Source organism: Myxine glutinosa, chromosome 8 (genome assembly GCF_964187855.1).
Source record: "Myxine glutinosa chromosome 8, kmMyxGlut1.1, whole genome shotgun sequence".
Taxonomy (NCBI): Eukaryota; Metazoa; Chordata; class Myxini; order Myxiniformes; family Myxinidae; genus Myxine; species Myxine glutinosa.
The window spans coordinates 104,891,858-104,919,745 of NC_136268.1; the positions used below are offsets into that span (position 1 = coordinate 104,891,858).

At 45.9% G+C, this 27,888-nt stretch overlaps 1 protein-coding gene across 1 annotated transcript in view; it reads right to left on the bottom strand.

The window, feature by feature from the left end:
* Positions 1-27,888, bottom strand: part of LOC137418004 (neurogenic locus notch homolog protein 1-like) — an 84,453-nt gene that overhangs the window by 3,228 nt on the left and 53,337 nt on the right. The window contains exons 24-34 of the mRNA XM_068103948.2: positions 21,724-21,836; positions 20,208-20,457; positions 19,274-19,580; positions 18,740-19,102; positions 18,438-18,580; positions 17,966-18,191; positions 2,916-3,012; positions 2,479-2,644; positions 897-1,225; positions 252-399; positions 44-141 (exon numbers count right to left, since the gene is read on the bottom strand). Coding sequence (XP_067960049.2) covers positions 44-141; positions 252-399; positions 897-1,225; positions 2,479-2,644; positions 2,916-3,012; positions 17,966-18,191; positions 18,438-18,580; positions 18,740-19,102; positions 19,274-19,580; positions 20,208-20,457; positions 21,724-21,836 — 2,240 coding nt within the window. The remainder of the gene's footprint in view (positions 1-43; positions 142-251; positions 400-896; positions 1,226-2,478; positions 2,645-2,915; positions 3,013-17,965; positions 18,192-18,437; positions 18,581-18,739; positions 19,103-19,273; positions 19,581-20,207; positions 20,458-21,723; positions 21,837-27,888) is intronic.

The following is a 27,888-nucleotide window of genomic DNA, read 5'->3' on the forward strand; positions in this document are numbered from 1 at the left end:
CGGTTGTTCATCGAAATGCTATACCCAGGATCTATGCACTTGCCTTGTTGTCCTGCAGGTCCTTATTAGCTCCATTCTTTAGCAGTGCTGTTGTTGCCTCAATGTTGTTCACTGCAGCTGCCCAATGCAGAGCAGACTTCCCTGCACAGAGAAAGAGGAAGGACATGTTGGATGTGTGGTGGTGGTTGTGGTGGTGGTTGGTGCCAGTACTACAAGATATGGGCAATGCACCAATTGTCAAATCTCCATACCGTGATCATCAACAGCATTGACGTCGGCATGGCAGGCAATAAGTTCCTCCACCATACCCTCAACGGCAAGACGTGCAGCCAGCATCAACGGGGTTGTTCCATCGTGCATGCGTGCGTCCACATCCGTGGCACGATTACGAATCAGGATCTAGGCAAAGTGAACGGTACAGAAAGAACGGCTCCCAATGAGACCATAATATGAACAGCATCAATTACAGATCTCCCCAAATATGAATAATGCTAAGTGCATATTATCGAATAATAAAAGACAGAAGAAACAAACGTATCTGCTATCCACTTGGGCCCTTTTTGAATCTCTGCCCCCCATTGTTCTCTCCCCGTTTGAACCTCTGTCCCCCATTGTTCTCTCTTTTGCTCCGACGAACAGTAAAGCCCGAAACGTCAGTTTTACCTTTTATTCAAGGTGGTTCAACCACCAGGAGAGGTAATTTTTTAAATCAAATTACCGACTATTACACCAAGGTAATTTTTATCAAATCGTACAATCCAAGTTTCTTACTTTCCTTACGTATGAGGGTTTAGGTTAGGGTTAGTTAAAAGACAAGCTATGATGTTCCCCTCCCCCCCCCCCCCACAAAGTTGCTATTTGGCCTGTAACACCTGCATCAATGCTTGTGCTCTCACCTGAAAAACACCTTGAGCATCTGCCGAAACAGCTGCATGCAATGGCGAGCGGCCCATGTAGTCCGTGAGATTGGCATCTGCTCCCGCGTCCAGAAGCCGCTTGGCTGCGTCCGAACGAGCATAACGAGCAGCGAGATGGAGAGCCACTTCGCCCGTTCGGTCTGTCTGGGCGTGCAGCGACGCGCCTTGGCAGATGAGGTCCGTGATGATGTTAGCAGATCCGTCACTGTCACCGTCCTCATTGGACGGCTCACCATCATCATCCGCTCCCGTGCCGGTGTCGAGGCCCCCGCCATGGAACGATGCGACCATGAGAGGCGTGAAGCCATCTGAAAGATTAGAAGGTGGTACGTGATGTTAGCTACAATGTGTCGTGTTGAGTGTTTTAGCACAATCGTCCACTACGTTACATTAACAGCGATACGTACACCTCAAATCAGTGCATTGGACACCTCGTTACAATGAAGTGCCAAAAGTATCACATGACAGTTCCTTACTGTTGTCACCAGGCGTTTGTCCAAACTCTCTTGCTTCGGTTCGTTATCCAGTTGGTGACCATGCCTTTGTCAATAGATTTTTGCCCCACATTACTTTAGTCATCTTTTCGGTATATTTTGGGCAAATTTTGTGACCTAACATGACATTTGTTTTTTACCTTCGCAAAAGCGGAGGGTTATGTTTTGATCGCTGTGTATTTATTTGTATGTCTGTGTGTGTGTGTGTGTGTATGTTATTCGCATAACTCAAAAAGTATTCAACCGAATTGCATGAAATTTGGTGGGATGATTGGTTATTATACGGGACACATTTGATTAGATTTTGGGAGCAATCGGGTCAAAGGTCAAGGTCAAGGTCACGAAAAGGTCAAAATCGTATTTTTACCAAGTACAGAACAGTAGCTGCGGCGAAGGTATGCGCTCTACCGAGTGCCCGTTCTAGTTAATAATTGCGTTGTTGCATGACCATTCATTTCTCTCTGTCATGTCTAGTTGTGCTGTCATGTCAGCCACACTTGTGCTGCAATTGCTAGTTCTGGTCACTCCCATGAGGTTGGAGGACTTCAAAATCTAAAGAGCTCATGGGGAGGGTAACAAAATATCCTTTGCCTCAAAAAGCAACCCATACCTCGTTACCCTCCCCAAATCCAGGCTAACTGCTCAATTCCAGACTTACGGAGTCTGTCCAATCATGTTCTTCTCTCCACTCCTTTAAACGGTGAGCCATCGCCATCTCACATTATCCCGTTTCTATTCGCAATATTTTATATTCTCTGACTCTCCCCTCCCGTCTGATCACACTTTCCCATGTTTACCCATTTATCAGCTTTTCCTGTCTGCTCACATGTTCCTTATCTATTCAGTCCATTCGGTTGGTTCCCTTGTCCTGTCTGTTTGTCCCGATCCCTACATTTGCTGCCTGCGTGTTCGTTCCTTCCCCATTTCTCCATCATACCTTGTACGTAAACCCAATCTCTGTTGCACAGCTGTATCAACATTCCCATGCTCTTCCATTATCCTTAACCTTTGTTTGAAAAAAAAAAGGAGAAATGTAGATGCTTGTCTGTCTGTAACTGTTTACATACCAGGTCCACGTACATTGACGTCCATACAGTCATCTGTGTCACCCTGTGGTGGAGTCAATGCAAGAGCCGGAGCATTTCGTAGATCAGCGGCTTCCAGGTGCTGCTGCGTCCAAGGACGATGATCCACCGGCTCTTCGGCATCCGACAAGATCAATTGCTCGTCTAGCTATTAGGAAATGAAAAATGAATGGATACAATAATTAATTATTTGAGGGCTGTGATCCATGATCAATAGCAGTCGGTCCTGATATTCCAATAATGGGTCAGGTTTCATCTGTAGATCAGTGTGGAAATCCACAACGAAATTCCTTCAAATATTGTTCTAATCGTTATGCAAAACCTCATCGTTAAGCAAATAGTAAAAGTTTCTTTTTTCTTTCGTTTTCTTAAGTTTTTTTTTCCTAATTCTCCAAGCATCAGGAAGTGAGTAGACTGACCCGGATGCGCTTGCCCCCTGGGAAGCCATCTTGAAACCAGGCCTCGTTGCGGTTGTCATCCATGAGACTTGCCTCCACCGAGCATTGGGACAATGTTCTAGTGATGGGAGGAGAGGAATGGTTATCAGGGATCATAGGTTACTGATCTTGCTCATACTGTGTATTCCATTCTTTTAAAACAAAAATCGAGGCTTATGTTGGAGCCAAACAATGGAGGGCAGCAGGTTTACAGACACCGACAGACCAAGGGCCCCATGCTCATGCTAAGTTACATCACGTAAAGATTAGGAACATTCTCACATCGATCTTGTAAAAAACTTTTACTGCGTCTGAGTGTATTTGATCCAAAAATATTGGAGACACTCGCATCTGGCACTACAGTATCACCACAGTCAAGGTCAGTTGTGATAAGTGATCACTGACCAACACTTTCATCAGGGAATTCCCTAAAGATCCATGTCCAGCACGAGGCTTTGCATTTTCATGACCAGAAAAACAAAAAACACTGATGGCTATGTTGACGTAAGAACCAGAAGAGTGAACCAGTCAGATCTCACTAACTTCTTCCTAAACTAGATGGTATTCATAGAATACTTACCCTGCATAGTCAACTCAGTGCGAGCCGACTCTTCTGTTTTTGAAGGGGTTTTCCTTTGATCCAATGTGGCTGCCAGACCACGTGACCGATGACATCATAAATTCAAGATCACGCCCGACAAATTTCAAACTGATCAGACCAAGCGTTGTCCCTGTCAAATTATGACATCATAATTAAGGCACCAATGACATCATCGTTAACAACACTTATTTCCCATGGGGAGTACTTGCCAATGAGCCATGTTTCAATTTTTTTTCCTCGGAGCGGTTTTCGAGATATTGAGGTGCAATGGTTTTTTGGTTTTTCCAAGATGGTGCCTGTACCACGTGACCTATATCATAATTATCATTAAAACATTCTACAGGAGAAGGTGCTCATATGGTCAAAATTTCGTGTCCATCGGACTAACAATTGCAGAATTTTTTTTTCATACTGATCAGATCAAGAGTTGTACTTGTCGGGTTATGACGTCATAATGATGGCAGCGATAACATCATCATTGACATATCTTATTCCCCATGGGGAGTACTTGACAATGAGCTTTGTTTCAATTTTTTCCATTGAGCGGTTTCGGAATGTAGAAGTGTGACGTTTTTTCCAAGATGGTGGTGTCCGTAACATGTGACCTATGACGTCATAATTATGAATAGAAAATGCTACAGGCTGAGGCGCTCCTATGGTAAAATCTAGTGACAATCGGACCAACGGTTGCCGAGAAAGTTAATTTAAAAAATGCAGACACGCATGTACGCACGCCACACATTCGTAACCGAATGCCTAACCCTGCTTTTCGCTTCACGAGCTTGGTCACCAAACCAAAACCTCAACATCAAACCTACCCCCCTTCCCCCTTCGTTTGTTTATTTTTGACAATACACGCTGCTGTGATTGATTGCGGCCTCTTATCACAAATTATTTCGAGACTTAGGCAATGTATTGTGTTCAATGCATTGTTTAAGCTTGTATGCCTAATTGTATGTTTCAATATGAGACAAATTATTGTTGTCTTTTTTAACATACGACTGCGTAATATTTATTGACGTGCAATGTTTATTCCAAAAGTTGAGTTGAGTCAATCTGACTAGTTACCCTCGCCAGAGGAGAGGGTATTGCATTTGAGTCCGTTTGTTTGTTTGTCTGTTTGTCCGCAAAGAACAAATATGATTTTCTCTGCAATCGTTGGTCCGATCGACAAGAAATTTTCACCGCAGGTGCAACTCCACCGATATAATTTTTAATGATAATTATGACGTCATAGGTCGCGTGGTTCAGCCGCCATCTTGGGAAAATCGAAAAATTTGCACCTCTATATCTCGAAAAGCGCTGAATAGAAAAAATTGAGACATGGATCATTGTAAAGAACTCTCCATGGGGAATAAAATATGTTAATGATGATGTCATTGGTGCTTCCATCATGACGTCATAATTGGACAAGTACAAAACTTCATCCAATCAAGATGAAATTTATTGAGCGCCATGTCGGCATAAATTGGTGGAGAAAAAAAAACAATGATGACGTCATCGGTCATGTGGTTCGGCCGCCATCTTGGAAAAACCGAAAAACTTTGCACCTCTATATCTCCGAAAGTGCTGTATAGAAAAAATTGAGACATGGCTCATTGTAAAGAACTCTCCATGGGGAATAAAATATTTTAATGATGATGTCATAGGTGCCTCCATTATGACGTCATAATTCGACAAGTACAAAACTTCATCCGATCAAGATGAAATTTCTTGAGCATAATCTAGGAATAAATTAGTTTAGAAAAAACATAATGATGATGTCATCGGTCAGGTGGTTCGGCCGCCATATTTGTTTTAACACAAAAACCTTAAAAACCACTGAAAATACATCCTGGCAAGGGTTTGCAATCTCTGATTGCTCTTTTTCTTGTTGTAACGTGTAATGAGACTTTAAGCCAGGTTTGAAAGATTGCTTGGACATAGGAAATCTCCGGTTACTTACGGATATGTAAATCATCTTAGTAATTATGACTGATTGGTAAACAGAGGCGTTTTAGCAAATGTTTTGTCTCTAAATATATATATAAATGGGAAAGCAGAGAGAAAAGGAGAAGGGGAGAAGAAAAGCCAGTCATCAGTTGGTGAGTCAGCCAACGGTCACTCTCTGCTGCGTACAACGCCGCTGGAAACCATTATCATCTTGGATGAAGCAAATGAACAAGTTGTTGATAGGTATATCCCAAACTGAAGAAAGACATTACCAATTCAACTGGAAATGTTCAAACATCCTGCTGTCAGCTTCCACGCTTCAAGAGTCAAACAGAGCCAATTGAAACATGTCTGCAGAAACAGGTTCTTTTTCCCACAGCTGTTTGTTGTGCTGACCCACTGTTATTCGTGTGTCCTGTATCATGTGAATACAAACATAGCTCTAACCTAACCTCTTAGCTCTCTCTCCCCCACCTTCCCCCTCTCCCCCCCACCCCCAACTATTACCGCCTGCCCATGCCACCACACTTCTTGCATTCAAATGCCTCCAAGTTAATGTAAACCACATGTGTGGAAGTGGCACTGTACTGTACAGGAAGGGGTGTATTTGGCTAATGTTTATTCACATTTTGTACCATATCTTCTAATTACCCTCGCCAGAGGAGAGGGTCTTGCATTTGGGTCCGTTTGTTAGTTGCGAAAATGGAAGATTTTTCAAGTATATTGGTTGGTCACGTGCATGTCTGTTTGGCTGAATGTCAATTGCCTGCAGGTCACACTTTTATACCGATCTTCACGAAACTTCACCAAATGGTCTTCACCAAATGGTTGGTCTTAAGAAAGAAGCCTATTGCTTTTGAGGTCAAAAGGTCAACAGCTTCAGTCAATTTTCTAAAATCCTCGATTTTCATCCGATTGACTTAGAATTTGAAGAGGATTTGCATATCAGGTCACTTAATTCAACTACCAATTAAAATTAGAAATCAAAAGGTTAACATAGGCGGAATTTTAAAAATCGACAATTTTCATATAATTGACTTAAAATTTTGAAGAAGATTTTCATATCAAGTCACTGAATTCAACCACTAATTATTTTTTCTGGTCTGTTTGCCATCCTTCTTCGAGCAATAGTTAGGGTAGGAATTTGGAAATGGGTCAGGATGCCGGCGATAGTTCACATACTCTTTGCGAAGGACACCATGGGATCTCTAACATCCACCAACTATTGCCAGCAGACTGGATGTCCAGTTTAGGTTGGCAAACACATTGATGAATCACACTGCCTGCAAAACACCAGGATGACAGCTTATAGCTGGGTTGGGATTGAAACCCAGGCTGGACGGTTTACAGGTGAGTGTGTGTACCTCTAAGCCATCCTGTCAGCACTGTTATTTATATGTACTGGAATTGGCTAGTCGTCTCCACCGCCCTCACAAGAAGGGGTGGGGGTTTCCTTGCACCTATGACCTGACCCTGGGCACTACCACCTTCTTCTTCTCTTCCCTTTATGAGGGGTGAAGTCCAACAGTACCAAGCTTCTGCCCAGCCTTGACCAGAATACTCCTCCACTTCCCTCTATCCTCAGTCATCTCTCTCTCTCCACCTTCCAACCACCCCACCTTGTTGATATCCCTCCTCACACAATCTTCCCATCTCAACCTTGGTCTACCTCTTTTCCTCCTACTTTGCTCCCTCAACTTATCCGATCTCTTTGCCATTCTCTCTTCTTGCATCCACACCAAGTGTCCAGCCCACTTCAACTGGCATTTTACCAATCCCCCATGAAGCTCATCTGCACAGCAACCCCCTCCCTCCGATCATCCATCCTCCTTCAATCTACCCTCTTCCCTCCCACAATCATCCTGACCCAGTTGTTCTCACAAACATACAACCTCTGTTGTTACGATATGAAATAAGGCAATTATATGTATATATGTATGTATAGCCATACATACATACATACATACATACATTAGAAATGCTTTTTTTTGTTTTTTGTATACAGAATCGAGGCTCGTGTAAGAGCTAACACATTGAACATGAAAACATGCACAGACACATAAAACATACAATGAAGGGAGCGGGAGACAAGAGGGAGAGGGAGACGGAAGCACACAAACACAACAGTAGAGAACAAGGATGTCGGTAGATCTTTGGAAGGGAGAGGGCTGGGAGAGGAGGGAGGGGTACACGGTATAAAGCAAATGAACACTACTAGGAATTTCACTATTAACTAGAACTGCCACTTTAAAACTGCTGGCAGTGATGACCGGTTTACTCGCACCCACTTTTGATACAACCCCACTTTTCATACAACCACACTTTCATTGGACATGCTTTGACACAACCCCCTTGGATACAACCCCGACACACACACACACACACACACACACACATCCCCCCTACCCCCACCCACACCCTTCCAAACACACACACACACACACACACACCAACCCCCCCCCCCCCATACCTACACACACACATCCCTCCACCCCCACACACACCCCCACCCCCCCTACACACACACACACACACCGCCCCCAACACACACACACACACCACCCCCAACACACACACACACACACACACACACACACACACACACACACACACATCTCGTTTTTTCATTTCTGTTCCTCACAATTTTATCCCTCTCTTTCATTCACAGACACACACACACAAACACACGCACACATACCCACACCCCCCCCACCCCTAACACACACACACACGCACACACCAACCCCCCCCCCCCCACCCACACACACACATCCCCACACACACACCACATTCCCCCTACCCCCCACCCACATACACACACATAAACACATGCACACATCCCCCCACCCCCAACACACACACACACACACACACACACACACACACACACACACACACACACACACACGTATCCCCCCACCCCTAACACACACACAAACACATGCACACATCGCCCCTCCCCCCACACATACACATACACACACACATCCAACCCCCCCTCCTCCACACGCACACCCCAACCACCCCACCCAAACATGCACACATATCCACCCCCCCCCCCCCCACCCACACACCCACAAACACATCCACACACATGCACATCCCCACATCCACACACATGCACATCCCCACATGCATACACACACAAACACACACACACATACACAGACCCCCCCCCCCCCCCACACACACACCCTCCCCCCACCACACATGCACACACACACCCACACAAACACACGCACACATACCCCCACCCCCCACCCCTAACACACACACACACACACACACACGTATCCCCCCACCCCTAAAACACACACAAACACATGCACACATCCCCCCTCCCCCCACACATCCAACCCCCCCTCCTCCACACGCACACCCCCCCCCCCAACACACCCATATCCACCCCCCCCCCCACACACCCACACACACATCCTCACACACACACATCCCCACACATCCCCACACATGCACACACACACACACACACACACACACACACACATACACACACACACACACCCACCCACACACACACACACACATCTCGTTTTTTCATTTCTGTTCCTCACAATTCTATCCCTCTCTTTCACACACACACACACACACACACACACACACACACACACACACACACACACACACACACACACACACACACACACACACACACACACACACACACAACACCCCCACACCCCTCCCCCCACACGCACACCCCTCCACACAAACACACACACACATCCCCCACCCCATCCATTTTTAAAAATATTTTCGTTTAATTAACGATATCTGCCACCCGTGGAAGAACGTCATGCCATGGCATGACGTCATCCGTGGCCCGTGCCGTATGTCAGCGTAAGAACGAAGTATCCCATCGATCGAACCTGGTCAAATTTTTCATGATTGTCACCAAATTTGTTGTGGTATTTTGTTAACTCATCCGAGGCAATACGACAATCGAAATCCGATTTGAAATAGGAGCAAAATTGACGCCGCAAGGTCTGCCTGCACACATGGATATTTTACATGAGGAAGAATTCACTTTGGAAATGCGATCCATTTAAAATGTTAGATTTTGAATAACTTCGTCATTTTTCATCGGATTTCCACCAAATAAAGGTCACCATTGCTTGCAGATACCTCTCTTTCTCCTTAAAATTGAAGACAGGATGAACTTCAGAGCGAGAAATAAGCCGAGGTGGCGGAGAGTTTTACAATGTTATTTTCCAATGTAAATGACAATATTGTGTAGTTTTACGAAAATTCATCAGAATTTGCCCAGATTTGTTGCATTCGAATGTTAACACCCTCGAGCGACTGCCAAATCCGAAGACAATTTAATTTCGAGCTACCCTTAGCTCGTGAGGTGGTTATGTCACATGGCCTGGTCAAAAAAAGTGTTGTGGTTCTATTTCTTCAGGCAATAACAACTTCTAGTTTCCAGACCGTACATCCAATCATCTTGAAATTTTGCAGACGTCTTCCGATTGATGCGTGCTGCATTGCATTAAAAATTCAAGTCGATCCATGCAGTGGTTCAAGAGTTACAAGCTTTTTAAAATTTAAATTCTATTATTTATTGCGGCCAAACCATGTGACTTATCAAAACGTCTCAAGTAACATTGAAACATCCCCCCATGAGGAACATTTGTGTAAAGTTTTCACTCGATATCTCCACAAATTATGGAGGTGATACCATTTCTAGTTTGAGCTTTAAAACGTCATAACTCTGAAACCATGTGTCGGATGATGTCGTGCTCACTGACTTTTTGTTCGTCATGGGTATGCGAATATGCATGCCAAGTTTGGGCTCGATCCGTTCAGCTGTTGTGGAGAAAAAGGGGTTTTTGTGTTTTTTTCACGAAAACAAGATGGCGGCCGAACCATGTGAAGTATGACTTCGAAATTTTTTGCAATCTGAGTTTTTTTAAACTAAGCATCTGGGAAAAAAATCCCATTTTCGGGGGAGAAAATTTTTTGTTTGACGAATTCTAACCTCTTAACGTTAGCATTTTTAATATACTCGATACACATGTCTTTTGTTCCCATTGAAGAGTTCTTTAGAATGAGCCATTCCTCAAATTTTTCCATTGAGCCGTTTCGGAGATACAGAGGGGAAAAGTTGAATTTGTTTTACAAGATGGCGCCCACACCACGTGACCTATGACGTCATAATTAGCATAAAAAAATTATAGGAGCCGAGACGATCATTGGATGAAAATTTCCTGTCAATCCGACCAGCGGTTGCTGAGAACATTAATTATGAATTTTTCGGAGGTGCAAAATAGGGCGGAAGAATAATAATAAGAAAAACTCTAGCAGTAATAATAGGTTACTCTCCATTTCATGGAGAGTAAACCTAATTAGGAATTTCAGGAAAGAAGTTGGGTATTGAAAGAGGCAGATTTTGGGTGTTTTTATGGGGGTTGAGAAGATAACGGTTTTGGATGGGGGAAGATAAGAGATGGTGGTGAACAGCTGTTTGAAAGACCTGGAGGGAGGAGTGGGATTTAAGAGAGTGTGGGAGTTTGTTCCAGAGGCAGGGGAAAAGAGGAAGGAAGGAGTGAAGGTGAGCAGAGAGTCTTGATTTGGCAGTTTAACCATAAGAGGGTTACTGGCAGATCTTGTGCATGCTGCAGGAATATTTGGGGGACAGAGCACAGACAGAGCAGGAGGAGCAAGGCCAGAGAGGAGTCGGTAGAAGACAGAAAGATGACCTACCTTCCTGCAGTGAGTGAGTGAAAGTCCCTCAGAATCAGCTTCATCGCAGGAGATTCCAATGATTCTGAAAGTTTTGGTTTCAACCGCGTGAAGCCGAGCGAGGTGCGAGGCAGGAGCACTAGCCCACAGGGGAGAGCAGTATTCCATTGAGCTGCAGATGAAAGCTTTGTATGTGGTGAGGAGCTCAGGTGTGCCAAGGAAGGACTTTGCACGACGGAGGGTGCCCAGTCGGCGACATGGCTTTGGAGGCCAGCTTGGAACTATGGTTTTCCCAGGAAAGATCATGGCAGACAGTGATACCCAAAAGCTTGAGTGACAGAACTTGTTGGAGAGGATTGTTCAGAAAGTAGATGGGAGGGTTGTCCAGACGGTCTTTTCAGGATTATCATATAAAGCATCTCAGAGAGCCTCCTCAGCATCGACGAGTCTGGCATTTGTCTCAGGCCGACTGGCATGGTCTTCAAGCAGCCATCAATCATTTGGACTGGTCTCCCATCTCTACTGCCTCTGACATCAATTCTTCCTGAGAATTCTTCCAAAGCAAACTGCTCTCTCTCATGCACAGATTTATCCCATCTCGTCTTCAGTTGTCTTACCCTTCCTCCCGTCCATGGTACAGTGGTACACTGAATCTTGTGGTGAGGCAGTTGCCCTGAAACAACTTGCCTTTGCCTCTTGGAAGGCTAATCCAACTGAAGGCAATCTCAGTTCCTTCCACCAAGCTCGGAACAAGTGTGTCTACCCCAGGAGTGCCAGGAAGCACTATCTCTCCACACTCAAGGATGAACTCTCAAACCTGTCTCCTTCCTCCAAATTCTGGTGGCGTCTGGTCAAATCCATTTCTGGTGTTTGTTCCCCCTCCATCCCGTCCCTTACCTCAAATGGCTACACAGTTGATACCGCACGTGACAAAGCCGAATGCCTCAACTCTGTGTTTGCCTCAAAATCTTGTGTCCCAAACCCATCTCTCTCTGTTCCCACCTAACCCAGTCGAACCTGGACTCTGTGTCCTTCTCTCCTGACAAGGTGGATAAGTTTTTGTCAAACCTCGACTCTGATTCTGCAACTGGACCAGATGGCATCAGCCCACGGGTCCTAAAATCCTGCTCTGCCACTCTATCTCACCCTCTCTCTGTTCTTTTCACCCTCTCTTTTGCTCAAGGTCATCTGCCAGCATCTTGTAAATCATCAAACATTATCGCTTCACACAAAAAGGTGCAAAAACAGATCCTTGCAACTACAGACCAATCAGCCTGCTCCCAATTATCAGCAAAGTAAAGGAATCCTTCATTGCTTCGGATATCAAATCCTTCCTCTTCTCCAATGGCTTGATCTCCGATCATCAATTTGGATTCAGACCAGGTCATTCTACTCTGGACATGCTGCTTCTGCTGTCTCAACAATGGATGGAGGTCCTCAATGCCAAAAAGGAAATCAGAGCTGTCTCCCTTGACATATCACGTGCCTTCGTTATGGTCTGGCACCCAGCTCTGCTCACCAAACTCTCCTCCTATGGTATCCACGGAAATCTCCACGCATGGCTTGCGGACTTCCTCTCTGGTCATAGTCAACGTGTGGCCCTGAATGGGTTTCTCTCATCTCCCCTTCCTCTTCAGGCTGGAGTTCCCCAAGGCAGTGTTCTGGGCCCTGTGCTTTTTCTGGTCTTTATCAATGATCTCTCCGACTCTCTGGAAAATCCTCTCTATCTCTTTGCTGATGACTCCACTCTCTGCCGCTCCATTCCTCTTCCCTCAGATCGGCAGTCTGCAGCCTCCTCACTCTCTGAAGACCTGGACAAAATCACAGACTGGTCAAACAAGTGGAACATGTCTTTCAATCCTGACAAATCTCACACTCTTACTATGTCTCTCTGAAAAGACCGACTGGACAACCCTCCCATCTACTTTCTCAACAATCCTCTCCAAGAAGTTCTGTCGCTCAAGCTTTTGGGTCTCACTATCTGCTAGGATCTTTCCTGGGAAAACCACATTTCCAAACTGGCCTCCAAAGCCAGTTGCCGACTGGGCATCCTCCGTCGTGCGAAGTCCTTCCTTGGCACACCTGAGCTCCTCACCACATACAAGGCTTTCATCCACAGCTCAATGGAATACTGTTCTCCCCTATGGGCCGGTGCTCCTGCCTCACACCTTTTTTTTTTTTTTTTTTTTTTTTTGTATACAGAGTCGAGGCTCGTGAAAGAGCTAACATTTATCAAACAAACAAATCAAACAAACAAGCAAACAAGTATATAAAAATGGGAGCAGTCGACAAGATGGGGAGAGAAGGGGAAGGAAGCACACAAACACAACATTTGAGGGCAGGGACATCGGGAGATGTGTGGGAGGCAGAGGGCCTGGAGGGAGGCAGGATAGGTATAAAACGCAAGGACACCAAGGACTTCCAGGAAAGAAGACAAAAGTCACCTCAAAAAAGTGGATTTGGGGTGAAATTAGCGGGGGTAGAAAAGATCAAGGTTTTGGATTGGGGAAGATAAGAGATGGTGGTGAACAGCCGTTTTAAAGACCTGGAAGGAGGAGTGGGATTGAAGAGAGTGAGGGAGTTTGTTCCAGAGGTGGGAGAAAAGAGGAATGAAGGAGTGAAGGTGAGCAGAGAGTCTTGATTTTGGCAGTTTAACCATAAGAGGGTTGCAGGCAGATCTTGTGCGACCTGCAGGAATATTTGGGGGGACAGAGCCCAGAGAGAGCTGGGGGAGCAAGGCCGGAGAGGAGTCGGTAGAAGACGGAAAGACCACCAACCTGCCTGCGGTGAGTAAGTGAAAGGGCCTCGGAGATAGCGTCATCGCGGGAGATTCCAATGATTCTGGATGCTTTGGTTTCAACAGCGTGAAGACGAGCTAGGTGTGAGGCAGGAGCACCAGCCCAGAGGGGAGAGCAGTATTCCATTGAGCTGCGGATGAAAGCCTTGTATGTGGTGAGGAGCTCAGGTGTGCCAAGGAAGGACTTCGCACGACGGAGGATGCCCAGTCGGCGACTGGCTTTGGAGGTCAGCTTGGAAATGTGGTTTTCCCAGGAAAGATCATGGCAGATAGTGAGACCCAAAAGCTTGAGTGACAGAACTTCTTGGAGAGGATTATTCAGAAAGTAGATGGGAGGGTTGTCCAGTCGGTCTTTTCGGAGAGACATCGTAAGAGTGTGAGATTTGTCAGGATTGAAAGACATGTTCCACTTGTTTGCCCAGTCTGTGATTTTGTCCAGGTCTGCAGAGAGTGAGGAGGCTGCAGACTGCCGATCTGAGGGATGAGGAATGGAGCGGCAGAGAGTGGAGTCATCAGCCAAGAGATAGAGAGGATTTTCAAGAGAGTCAGAGAGATCATTGATGAAGACCAGAAAAAGCACAGGGCCCAGAACACTGCCTTGGGGAACTCCAGCCTGAACAGGAAGAGGAGATGAGAGAAACCCATTCAGGGCCATACGTTGACTACGACGAGAGAGGAAGTCCGCCAGCCATGCGTGGAGATTTCCATGGATACCAAAGGAGGAGAGTTTGGTGAGCAGAGCAGGGTGCCAGACCGTATCGAAGGCACGTGATGTGTCGAGGGAGACAGCTCTAATTTCCTGTTTGGCATTGAGGACCTCCATCCATTGTTGAGACAGCAGAAGCAGCATGTCCAGAGTAGAGTGACCTGGTCTGAAACCAAATTGATGATCAGAGATCAAGCCATTGGAGAAGAGGAAAGATTTCAATTCCGAAGCAATGATGGATTCCATTACTTTGCTGATAATTGGGAGAAGGCTGATTGGTCTGTAGTTGCTAGGATCTGTTTTTGCACCTTTTTTTGTGCACAGCGGTGATGTTGGCTGATTTCCAAGCAGATGGCAGTTGACCTTGAGCAAAAGAGAGCGTGAAGAGAACAGAGAGAGGGAGTGAAAGAGCGGAAGAACAGGATTTTAGGACCCGTGGGCTGATGTCGTCAGGTCCAGTTGCAGAATCAGAGTCGAGGGTTGACAGAAACTTTTCCACCTTGTCAGGAGGAAAGGACACGGAGTCCAGGAGCAGCTGGGTACGACTGGGTACGGTGGGTACCGAGAGGAATGGGTTTGGGACACAAGATTTAGAGGCAAACACAGAGTTGAGGCATTCAGCTTTTTCACGTGCGGAGTCAGCTGTGTAGCCGTTTGAGGTAAGGGAGGGGATGGAGGGGGAACAAACACCAGAAACAGATTTGACCAGACGCCACCAGGATTTGGAAGAGGGAGACAGATAAGAAAGTTCGGTCTTGAGAACGGAGAGATATTGTTTCCTGGCTCTCCTGAGGGTGGACACACACTTGTTTCGGGCTTTGTGAAAGGAAATGAGATTTCCTTCCGTTGGATTTGCTTTCCAGGAGATGAAGGCAAGTTGTTTCTGGGCAACAGCCTCACCACAAGATTCCGTGTACCATGGACGGGAGGAAGGGTATGACAACTGAAGACGAGATGGGATAAATCTTTGCATGAGAGAGAGCAATTTACTTTGGAAGAATTACCAGGATGAGTTGATGTCAGAGGTGGTAGAGATGGGACACAAGTCCAGATGATTGATGGCTGCTTGAAGACCGTGCCAGTTGGCCTGAGTGAAATGCCAGACTCGTCGACGCTGAGGAGGCTCCCTGAGAATGGTCAGAGAGATGTCCACTTTAACAAGCACATGATCAGATGAGCCGATTGGAGCAGAAGAAGAGCAGCAGACATTTTCAGGGAAGTTCGTCATAACCAAGTCCAGAAGAGAAGATGCTCCGTTGACTGAGATCGGGGTCGGGAAATTGACAGATTGTGTCAGTCCCAGTGAGTCGCAGAATTCCTTTGCTGAGGAGCCATGGCTGGTGAGAGCGGTACCCACACCCAGCCAACTGGCATGGTGACAATTGAAATCACCACATATGAGGAAGAGAGAGTTAGGATGAGTAGACAGAAGTTGGTCAACTGCTTGGCCGACCTAGCTCGGCTTCACGCTGTTGAAACCAAAGCTTTCAGAATCATTGGAATCTCCAGCGATGAAGCTAACTCCGAGGGCCTTTCACTCACTCACTCACCGCAGGCAGGTAAGTGGTCTTTCTGTCTTCTACCGACTCCTCTCCGGCCTTGCTCCCCCAGCTCTCTCTGTGCTCTGTCCCCCAAATATTCCTGCAGGACGCACAAGACCTGCCAGCAACCCTCTTCTGGTGAAACTGTTAAAATCAAGACTCTCTGCTCACCTTCACTCTTTCATTCCTCTTCACTCCCGCCTCTGGAACAAACTCCCCCACTCTCTTCAATCCCACTCCTCCCTCCAGGTTTTTAAAACAGCTATTCACCACCATCCCCATCCAAAACCTTGATCTTTTCTACCCCAGCTAATTCACCCCAGATCCACTTTTTCTGAAATTCCAACTTCTATCCTGGAAGTCCTTGCAGTGTCCATATGTTTTATACCACTCCCCCCCCCCCCTTCCCATGCCACGCCCTCCACCCAAAGCTCTCTCCCTCCCACAGATCTCTCGATGTCCCTGCTCTCAAATCTTGTGTTTGTGTCCTTCCCCCTCTCTCCCCATCTTGTCTACCGCTCCCCTTATTATATGTTTTATGTGTCGGTTTGTCTTTCTGTGTGATTAATGTTCGCTCTTTCACGAGCCTCGGTCTTGTATACAAAAAAAAAAAAAAAGCAGCAACTTGAAGTGTTATGGCCCAAACAGCATGCATTGTATATTGGGGAGTTGGTGGGAGAAAGGTTGTGGGGGGATGGGGGGGAAGTGGAAGGAGATTGTGGGGAGGCTGTGTGGACCTGAACACTTTTTCCCATTAGCTGGTATTACATCTGCATGGGTCGATCGCACCGTCTAGCGGAATGGCTATGCAAGGTCGAGTGGTGTCATACTTGTAAAAGGGTATCTCATGTGAGCGGATGAGTTGCAGAAAGAAAATGGGAGGGGAGGACGTAAGTGAGAATGAGAGAGAGTGAGAATGAGAGTGAGAGTGAGAGTGAGAGAGTGAGAATGAGAGAGTAAGAATGAGAGAGTAAGAATGAGAGAGTAAGAATGAGAGAGTGAGAATGAGAGAGTGAGAATGAGAGATTGAGAATGAGAGAGTGAGAATGAGAGAGTGAGAATGAGAGAGTGAGAATGAGAGTGTGAGAATGAGAGAGTGAGAATGAGAGAGTGAGAGTGAGAGAGTGAGAATGAGAGAGTGAGAGTGAGAGTGAGAGAGAGACAGAGAGAGACAGAGAGAGACAGAGAGACAGAGAGACAGAGAGACAGAGAGACAGAGACAGATATGGAATGGGTATGGGAGAAAGCATGAGGTGACGATGGCAGCACTCTCGAAAAACTGGATGGTGGGGAAAAAGATATGGAATTGCTTCCCCAGACGAGGGAATTGAGGGATGAAGGAATGGAGGTGAACGTTCTGCTTGGAATTTGGGAGGGTAACAGGTGTGGATTTTGTAAGAATGCATGTGACCAGGGCAGGCCAGTGGAAGATGGAGGGAAGAGGGCATGAGAAGCGAGGACAGAAGTGAGGAGGAGCTGCACACAATCACTTTGAAGGAACACCATCTAAAAACAACTTTTCCAAATTGAAAGGTGAATCATGAATGAAAGGAACTAAGATGCTTTTATACTGGCTTAGTTGTTTGTTAACCACGACACACCTGTAAATAACCTGTCAGGATTTCTGCACATCTTGCAATCAAAGGTCAATGAATTTCAATATATACATTCAATGGGGAGAATAACATCACTTGTCTGTCTGTCTATTCAGGCATTAGATAAAATGCAACTCGTCTGTGCTTGTGCACTCACTTCATGCCGACAGCATCCTGTCCAAGGGGTTCACGCCTCTTCTTCTTCTTTTCCGTGGAGGATGGACGGAAGGAGAAGCCTTCGGGGAACCAGAGTGGTCCATGCTCCCGTCGCCTGCGCTGTCCTACAAGGACTCCAATGCCAAGTGCCAGCAACAGCAGCGCCAAGCCAAGGCCCAGAAGTAGCGATGAAATGTTGTTCTTTCCCGATTGAGGAATTTCCTCAACTGGAGGGAACAATTTATCGAGGGAGGAATATGGACATGCAATGACAGGGCTATATTGAATGTTTTTACAAAATCTCGAGCGAATAATGGTGTGTGGATGAATTGCCATACTGTTGTTAACGTACGGGGTCCCCAGATGAAAAGGTCACTTTATTTCAAACTTTCACTAACCAAAGCATTATGGCAAGACCCCAGTAACTCCGAAGGACAGCCATACTCCACAAAAGCTCCCAACCCCTCACATACTTCCAACATCAAGCAGCGGAAGTTGTAGAGTGCTCTGGGCTGCCTGCGCTGCGAGGAAGGCTGCAGCTGCAGTGGCACTTGTGAAGCAAAGTTGAGATTCTTGGTGGCAATGGCGGTTGTCTATCACCACATACACCTTGGAGCTACACACCACAGCACACGTCTCATTGGAGCATCAACTAATATCATTTTAAAGATGCCTCTTGCAAAATTAGTGGAAAGAAAGATCAGGAAGATTGTTGCTTTCGTTTTGTACAAGTTTTTTCTGAGCCTCAACTCGATTGCGTAAGATGCATACTCACCTATTCGCTTGATGTTCCTTCTCCCAGGAGGTGAAAAGAGACCGGACCGCTCGCCGTAGATGTGCCACGCTATGGCCATCTTCGTTGAGAAAAAAAGGCTCGATCCTGTCTCGTCCCTGCTCGTCCTTTTGGAATCGCACTGTTGCGCGGAGAATAGCACCCAGGTTCCGCAGGAAGGTGGCAGACTCGTTGTGAAGGCGCAAGGGTGGAATTCTCACCACCAGGACGAGCAGACCGGAAGCGAGGCGCTCAGGCAACGAGCTACTGCAGTCGCCACCATCCCAACTACATTCCGCGCTGTTGCACCCCTGATCGCAGTATCCGTTGCCGTAATTGTCGGAGCAGTAAGCATCATAGAATGGGCTGCGGGGAGTGGGCGGAGTAGTGTTGGTTTAAAAAATTGTTTTACAGTTGAACCACAGATCATCGCTGAAAGTGTGAGACTGGGTTGGAATCAAATTAAAGTTGATATCCCAAGAACAAACAACTACAATCTGAGCATGCTTCCCTCCTCCCCTTACATACACTACTCACTTGCAACTGGATATCGTGCAGTCAAACCCGTCGTAGAGGCACTCGAGCGTGTTGCAGGTTTCGTCGCATTTGCCATTCTTAAACAGGTGCCAACACTCCAGCGAGGCAGGGCAGTTCTTCCAGGGCTGAGGGAATCCGAGAGAGCAGTCCCCTCCATCCCAATTGCACTCTTGGTTGCGACACTGCGGATCGCACTGCAGGTTGTGGGAGAGTGTGGCACACTCTGCGAGAGGGCAGCGAGGCTCCGTGGGGCCAGGTAGCAACGGTTGTCGTGGCAATGGAGCGTCTTCGTCTTGGCAGCGACTTCCTGGAAAGTGCAAAGGGAAATTTCACTTTATAGCTTTGCTGGCAGGAAGCCGAGTCATTCCAGATGGTTTGCCATTGCTTTCTCAGCAGTCATTGCATGAGAGTTCGCAATTTGCTCAGGGTGTCGGCGATAACTCGCCTACTCTTCGAGAGAAACACCATGGCATTTTTAACATCCACGAACAAGCAGTGCTGGCAGACGCATCCCCTGGCTCAATGTCCATCCAATGGGCAGCATGTATATTGATGTCTCGTCCTGCCTGTGGAACTCCAGGGAGGCAGTTTCTAGCTAGGTTTGGATTCAAACCGAAGCTAGATGAGTGTGCATACCTTGAAGCTATCCTAACAACTATCTATTTTATAATACAGGACAATAACTTGGACCACAAAGAACCTGTTAACAAACAAAAGCTCAGGATTAATAGCACAAATAAATCGAAGATGAAAACAAATTATATTTACTTCCAAAAGTGCAGAAAAACTCCGTCATGACTTATATTTTTCAATTGCCTCTCAATGGAGGATGCAGGCCCGTTCCACCATCTCAAAATTCTGGGATTTCCAACAAAACAAAAATGTGCCATAATTCGACCCAGACTGTATGGCCCTAACGACCAGGTTATCGTACCGGATAGGCCTTTATGGCACCGGCAGGAATAGAATGGTGGCTGCGACGTCTCGAGGCAGGTTCCTTGGTTGAGGCACGGCATGCGAAGGCACGCATTCCCAACAACGTACTCGCATTCGGGCCCGGTGTATGGCATGGAACACATGCAGGTGGAAACACCTGCACGGCCCAGCAGACACGTGCCGCCATGCTGGCAATGAAGCCGCCCACATGCCGACGTGCGTTTCTTGCACGTAGGGCCGGTGTAACCCTGCAATGCACGAAATGTTAACACTTGCTCCATCATGAAAAATAATGCGATAAATCTCCTCATGAGAGACCGGAAGAGCAGAGAGATAGTTAATATACGACTTGATGGCTCAGACAATTCACATTATTGCTTCGCAGTGATCTCACTTGGTATTCGGGTTAGACACGGCATACGTGCCTACTTCACAGTTACAATGGGCAGGTACAGTACACAGTGCATTCAGAAAGTAATCAGACCCCTTGGAGTTTTGTCCCTTGGAATTCAGAAGCTAATTCTGAGGAATCCCTTGGAATTCAGACCGGAAGCCTTTCCTCAGTGAAAGACACATGAAAGCCGCTTGGAGTTTGCAAAAAAGCGCCTAAAGGACTCTCAGACTGTGAGAAACAAGATTCTGTGGTCTGATGAAACCAAGGTTGAACTGTTTGGCTTCCGCCTAGCCACTCTGCCATAAAGCCCAGATCGGTGGAGTGTTGCAGTGATGGTTGTTCTTCTGGAAGTTTCTCCCATCTCCACACAGGATCTCTGGAGCTCAGCCAGAGTGACCATTGGGTTCTTGGTCACCTCTCTTACCAAGGCCCTTCTCCCCCGATTGCTCAGTTTGGCCGGGTGGCCAACTCTAGGAAGAGTCCTGGTTGTTCCAAACTTCTTCCACTTAAGAATTATGGAGGCCACTGTGCTCTTGGGAACCTTCAATGCAGCAGAGATTTTTTGTAGGCTTCCCCAGATCTGTGCCTCGACACAATCCTGTCTGAGCTCTGCAGGCAGTTCCTTCGACCTCATGGCTTGGTTTTTGCTCTGATATGCATTGTCAGCTGTGAGACCTTATATAGACAGGTGTGTGCCTTTCCAAATCATGTCCAATCAATTGAATTTACCACAGGTAGACTCCAATCAAGGTGTAGAAACATCTCAAAGATGATCAAGAGAAATGGGAGGCACCTGAGCTAAATTTCAAGTGTCATAGCAAAGGGTCTGAATACTTATGTCAATGTGATATTTCAGTTTTTTCTTTTTAATAAATTTGCAAAACTTTCTAAAATCCTGTTTTCTCTTTGTCATTATGGGGTATTGAGTGTAGATTGATGAGGGAAAAAATGAATTTAAACGATTTCAGCATAAGGCTGGAACATAACAAAATGTGAAAAAAGTGAAGGGGTCTGAATACTTTCTGAATGCGCTGTATGTGGCAGTTTTGGGCATTCTGACACTGTCGCTGGCTCAGCTTTTACCCCAACACCCAGACCCTCCTGTACAGGTGCCACTGACCGGTGCACAGCGGCAGGTAAAGCCAAGTGGTGTATTCACGGTAATCATACAGGTTCCTCTGTTCAGGCACGGTTCCACCTTACATGTGTTGACCACTGCTTCACACCTGTGGCCTGCACACAAGATTGTTTGTTCCTTGTCACTCTGCGTCAAATTTCCATTATCAAAGGTTATCAAAGGGTTAGCAAACCTTGAGATAAAAACTTCGCATCAACCAGTTACTTGAATTCATAGGAGAATGTGTAAAGAGCAATAACCAGATCACTTCACTTCGTGAGAAAATAGGGTATCATGCACAGGGACAACTCAGAACAAAGTACACTAGGCATCCACTTATATAACAAGTGACCTTTCTACTCCGCTAAACCTCCATGAAGTGCTTCTCACACACCGCCGTTTAAAAACATCAAACTTCAATGAGTCGAGTCAATCTATGGTAAATTACAGCTAAACCCATCACAAATAGCAACAGAAGGTTTATCTTTGTATTTGTTATCAGAAAGGTTTTTAGAATATATATTATAAAACAGGAGAGTCTGTCCGTTCGTCCCCAAACTTCTCCCTCAGTTTCGGGGCTTCGCCCCACCAAATCTTCTGCGGAATGTTTTGGGGTCCCAGCGGATGTTGTGAGGTAGGTAGGAGCTTTAATCAGTTCCTCAATGAAATTATGATTTTGAAATTGACTCCATACGGACCTGCTCCCAAATCGGGAAGTGAAAAGACAACGACAATGGGCTGGTTTGATAATATCTCAATACAATCGTCATTTAACACAGTATTTTGTTATAGTATTAATTTATGATTGGAATTTTTTTTTTTTTTTTTTGTATACTGAACCAAGGCTCGTGAAAGAGCTAACATTTATTTCACAAACAAATCAAACAGACAAACAAAATATATAAAAAGAGGGAGCGGAAGACAAGATGGGGAGAGAAGGGGAAGCACACAAACACAACATTTGAGAGCAGGGAGATGTGTGGGAGGGAGAGGGCTTCGGGGGAGGAGGCATGGGAAGGGGGCGGGGGGGGGGAGGAGGAGGCGTGGGAAGGGGGCGGGGTGGTGGGAGAAGTATAAAACACAAGGACACCAAGGACTTCCAGGACAGAAGTTGGTATTTCAAAAAAGTGGATTTGGGGTGAAATTAGCGGGGGTAGAATAGATCAAGGTTTTGGATGGGGGAAGATAAGAGATGGTGGTGACCAGCTGTTTTAAAGACCTGGAGGGAGGAGTGGGATTGAAGAGAGTGAGGGACTTTGTTCCAGAGGCGGGAGAAAAGAGGAATGAAGGAGTGAAGGTGAGCAGAGAGTAATGATGTTACTCTCTGATGTGATGATGATTGATGATTTGAATGATTATGATTTGATGATTTAATGATGCTGTTTGGAATGAAAATAGAGATAGTGAAAGAAAATAGAGAAAATAGGTGGTGGTTTTTGACACTTGGTTCTACCGAAACATTTTGAGAAATGCAAAGTTGCTGGCATGGGGATGATTGCAGCAACTACACCAGCAACAGAGAATAATCAAGGTGTCCCAGGTGTTGCTTTAACAGCAGAAGAGATATCAGCAATTGGTACCATGAACATAGTGCCTTTCATGCCGACATTCAATGTGAGACAATCTCTTATGAAAGTCTTGTGAAAAGCTACGTAACGTCGAGAAGGAGGACGCAACATCAATCATTGATGATCTGTGGAAGCGGTTACCAAGGATAGCCTAGTATAAGATGATGCAGATGATACACACCAGAGACCAACCATGACAGTCGTCAGTGTGGTTCTTGCCAATGAACACATGGATCCTGGTAACATGACATGTATGTACTCGACCTTTCAGTTCATATGTCAGCATGATAGCCTTTACGGCGTAGCACCTATCATAACATTCGCCCAGCCACTCTGGTGGAAAACCAAACAGGTAATCGAGAGCCAACCAGAGAACAGCCCATTACGTTCCATAGTGTTGAGATTGGGTGTATTACATTCGCGGATGAGCCTTATCGGCTGCATTCGTCACCTAATGGTAGGATCGGAGCTACGGGAATCAGTGGAAACAATCTATGCCAAAAAAATGCAGTCACTCACATGCTAACTGGAAGAGCAGGTCAACGACCAGTTTGAGGTCTGTTTTTGTAGATTCAGCTCTCAATGCCATGATCATTTCAGAAGGGTTCAGTGTAACGACACCTTGGTTTGCTCCAGCCCAGAATGTAGTTGAGATGGAGAACGAGGTTCATGGTGATGAGAACAACTATCCTCTGCACCAGAACAGACTCTTTCTAATCAGACTGTTGATGTAACACAGATAGATCTGGAAGCAGTAGGTAATCTGCACGATGAACTTTTGGCTGGTACGACTGTTCAAGAAACCTGCAGATCGCAAGAGTTGGCCAGAGTTCGAAATGCTTGAAACAAAACAACAAGCCACGCTCGTCTGTTGCACAGCATATTGTGGTTGCAGTTTATGAAGATGATGGAAATTCTAAGGAAGTTCCTCAAATTCCTCAAAGGAGAACGAACGGGCATCTGGGAACTACATATGCAAGCCATGTATGAGATGTTGCCTTAGATAGCTGCTCCGGGACATTATTTGTCCACAAAATGCCTACATATACTTGCCGCATTTTACTAAGCATCGGGAGAATAACCCAGAGGGTTTCAGACACTTCAGCTGAGGACTTTATGGTGTACGTAGATCGGATCACAGACGTTTTTGGACCAATAAGTCAAAGCCAGTACGTTTTGGATGGTGGATCCCTCTTGCATCGGATATCATGGCAGTGTAACATGACCTAGGCAGTATACCAACTACATCACTAGAAAGTATGGCAATGCCATTATTGTGTTTGATGGGTATCAGGAAATATTGTCCACGAAAGGTAGAACTCATCAACGTCGGACAGGTGGACGAACAAGTCCAACTGAATTTCTTGGGTAACACGGTCATGAAATCCAAAAAGGAAGATTTTTTTTGTCCAAAAAGGACAACAAGCAGCAATTAATTAAGCTTCTCAGTGAACATCATCAACAGAAGTTGGATGTGAAACTCACCATGCCATGGGTGATGCAGGTGTTTCAATAGTACAGACGGCTGTACAATCTGCAGTCAGCTGTGAAACCATTCTAGTTGGTGATGACACAGATTGTATTGTGCTCCTCTGTTTTCCTGTCAAAGATAATTATTTTGACATCGTCTTCATGTCAGGGATAAGGACAGGAACTAAGGACAACCCATGATGCTGGAACATGAAATATATGTGAAGGATATTGGGAAGAGAGATCTGCAACAATATGTTGTTTGTTCAAGCCGCCCTCAATTGTAATACTACTTTCTCTGTTAAAGGTAAACTTGGAAAGCTGTTAAAGGTAAACTTGGAAAGCTGTTAAAGGTAAACTGCTGCCTAAAGAATGTGGCATGGAAGTTGCTCCAAAACCACTTCTTGAAGTAGTGAAATGTAACTGCAACATGGGGTGTGGGAATATGCGCTGCTCCTGTCAAAAAGCTCGTCTTCATTGTTCTACTGGGTGTGGCTAGTATTGAGGAATCTGTACAAATATGTCCGCAGACATTACAGACAAGTGATGATATTGTTACGTTTGTAGGGGGTAGGCAATGATTACCTCAGAGCCAGGTAGAATGGTATAGGTAGTGTGCTCCGACTGTCGTGAAGAAGAAGAAACCCCATGATCATAAGTAGGAAATTTGTTTAGACCGGATGTGGTGTAAGCGCGTATCTTCGTTCCCATCATGAGGGGTGGGGTTATGTTAATTAGTTAGGGATTATGGGTAATTAATCCCCTGTATGTGAAGGCCTCTGTTATTTTTCCTCTGTTACTTATGACACCAGTTACATCTGTTACACCAGTTACACCAGTTACATCTGTTACTTAGCCTGGTGTTGGGCTGCCGGCTAGGGTGCCAGCTTAGGATACCTAGGATCCTGGGTTCGAATCCCGGTCGATCGCTGAATCTAACGCCAGGGGGTTGACTCAGCCTGTCATCCTTCCGAGGTCGGCTAATTGAGTACCATTTCACTGGTAATTCCCTGTTTGTCGTAAAAGGCGACAAAAAGGGTTGGCGGCAGGAAGGGCATCCGGCCATAAAACATTGCTTCAAAAAGGGGACCAACAAAAACAACAACAACCACGGTGCCCGAAAAAGGCCAACCCCCGCTTTGCGGGGAAAAATGGCCTCTAAAGGTGTTTTTTTTAACTTATGACACCAGCAGCACACACACATAGCCAGGCAATCGCGCATTTATAACACTAAATAAAAGCGACTGGAACCGGGACATTCAACTACCGGGTGCCGCAGCCGTCACATCTCATCAAGCAGGCAGGTTTGGGAGGCCACGCTCCGAAGAGCAGCGATTGGTCAGGACACCAAGAATGATGAGATGGCACTAACTGATAGGAGCAGACATGCAGACATCGTTGGATGATGTCAGAGCCTTGAGTACAAAGGAGTTGGAGGGCGGACATTTTGTCTCTCATTTTCTGGCTTTGATAGCGAACAGTCGCCGATAAGCTCGCTCTCTGATTTTCTGGGTTTGGTGGCGAGCGGTCGTCTCCTCGACATTTTGGCTTCTTGTGGCTTTTCTCTCTCCAAGCTGGCCTCCATAGCGAACGGAAACATATGGTGCCTCTTGAGCTGGACTTGGAGGTGTTCGTGGTAGGCGGACGCATCTGCGTGTTCTCTTGGCACGGGGTTCCGATTGAAGGCGCGGCCGCATTTTCTTTTCCTTGGCACGTCGGTGTTGGTGAACAAGATCGACAGGGACGAGCAGGGGTGAGTGGAATGGGCTCGGCCTGCTGACTTCGCGTTCGGCGGCGAGAGAGCAGACTGCACAGCGAGGCCTAGTTCCCGCTTGCGGCAGTGCAGCCTGTGGTTCCCGCGCAAGGACGTGGAGGCCTGTGACGATCCGGGACGATTCCTGACGAGTTTCAAGAGCCGCTCAGAGCTCAGTGCCCCCCAAACACATATTTATTTTCCAGTTATTTTTCCCCTTCGTCTGTATACGGGTCTGTGTGGGGACGTTATATTTAGGATATTAGTTTTATCATGCATTTTCTTGTTTGCTGGCATTTATTTTCAATAAACCTGTTTATTTTTGTACATTTTAAATCTGTGTCGGGCTTGAGTTAATTGTCGCAGGTTCGAAGACTGCCGTTGGGATCCGTAAAGGTAAGTTTGTCATTCTCTTTTCTCTCATGTGTAATGAACCACTAATGATGGTCCACCATTGGATTGAATGCCTTGGAGTTAAAGCTCGTTTGGTCATCCGTGTCGCCCTGCGGTGTTCACTACAGGGTAGACACACGACAATATATATAAGCTGTCCAGCAAATGTTACGAACCTTCGTTTGGTTATGTTGTTTAGCAAAACCATCCAATAAACAGAGAATTATAACATTAGGTCATGTCATCTGGAAGAGATGAACTTATTAAATGGGCCGTAATGTCTGGATGTCCGTCCATCCGGTCATCTGTTAACTTTTTGCTACTCCTCCCTTATCACCCAGCTGATTGTTCTGAAACTTGACACATGCATAAAGACAAAAAAGACAACAAAAAAAAAAAGACGTGCCCAACAAAAAAGACATAAAGAGACATAAAGAGACAAAAAAAATGCATTAAAGACAGTTTCCCACACAATCGCTAGGGGCTTCCATTTTTTTAAATTTTAGCTCATGGGAGGCTCCCAGTGTGGTGGGGGTAATCCCCCCAAACTTCGGATCCCTACTCGTCCCTTATTTATCAACTGATTGCTCTGAAATCCAATATAGCCCTTCTACTCGATGGTCCACAGGATCGCCCGGTCTTAGATTTTTCGTTTTCATATCAGTTGGCCTTCCGTACCAGTGCTCTGCCATTTATATATGGGCAAATGGCATTGGGTCTCTATATATGGGCAAAATGCATGCTTGGTCAGGGTCGCCCAGATGGCAGAACACTGGTACGGTTCACCAGAGGACCTGGGTTCGATTCCTGGTCTGGACGTGTAATTTTCCCACATATGACAATTAAATAATAAAATCGAAAATAAACCTTCTGTTACAATTTGTTGTGGGTCCTTCAGTAAATTGACTGGACTAAACCTGGAGATGGATCTAATTGAACGTGGCCAGAAGCTTTTCACCTCTCATCACATGAGGTGGAGAAAGG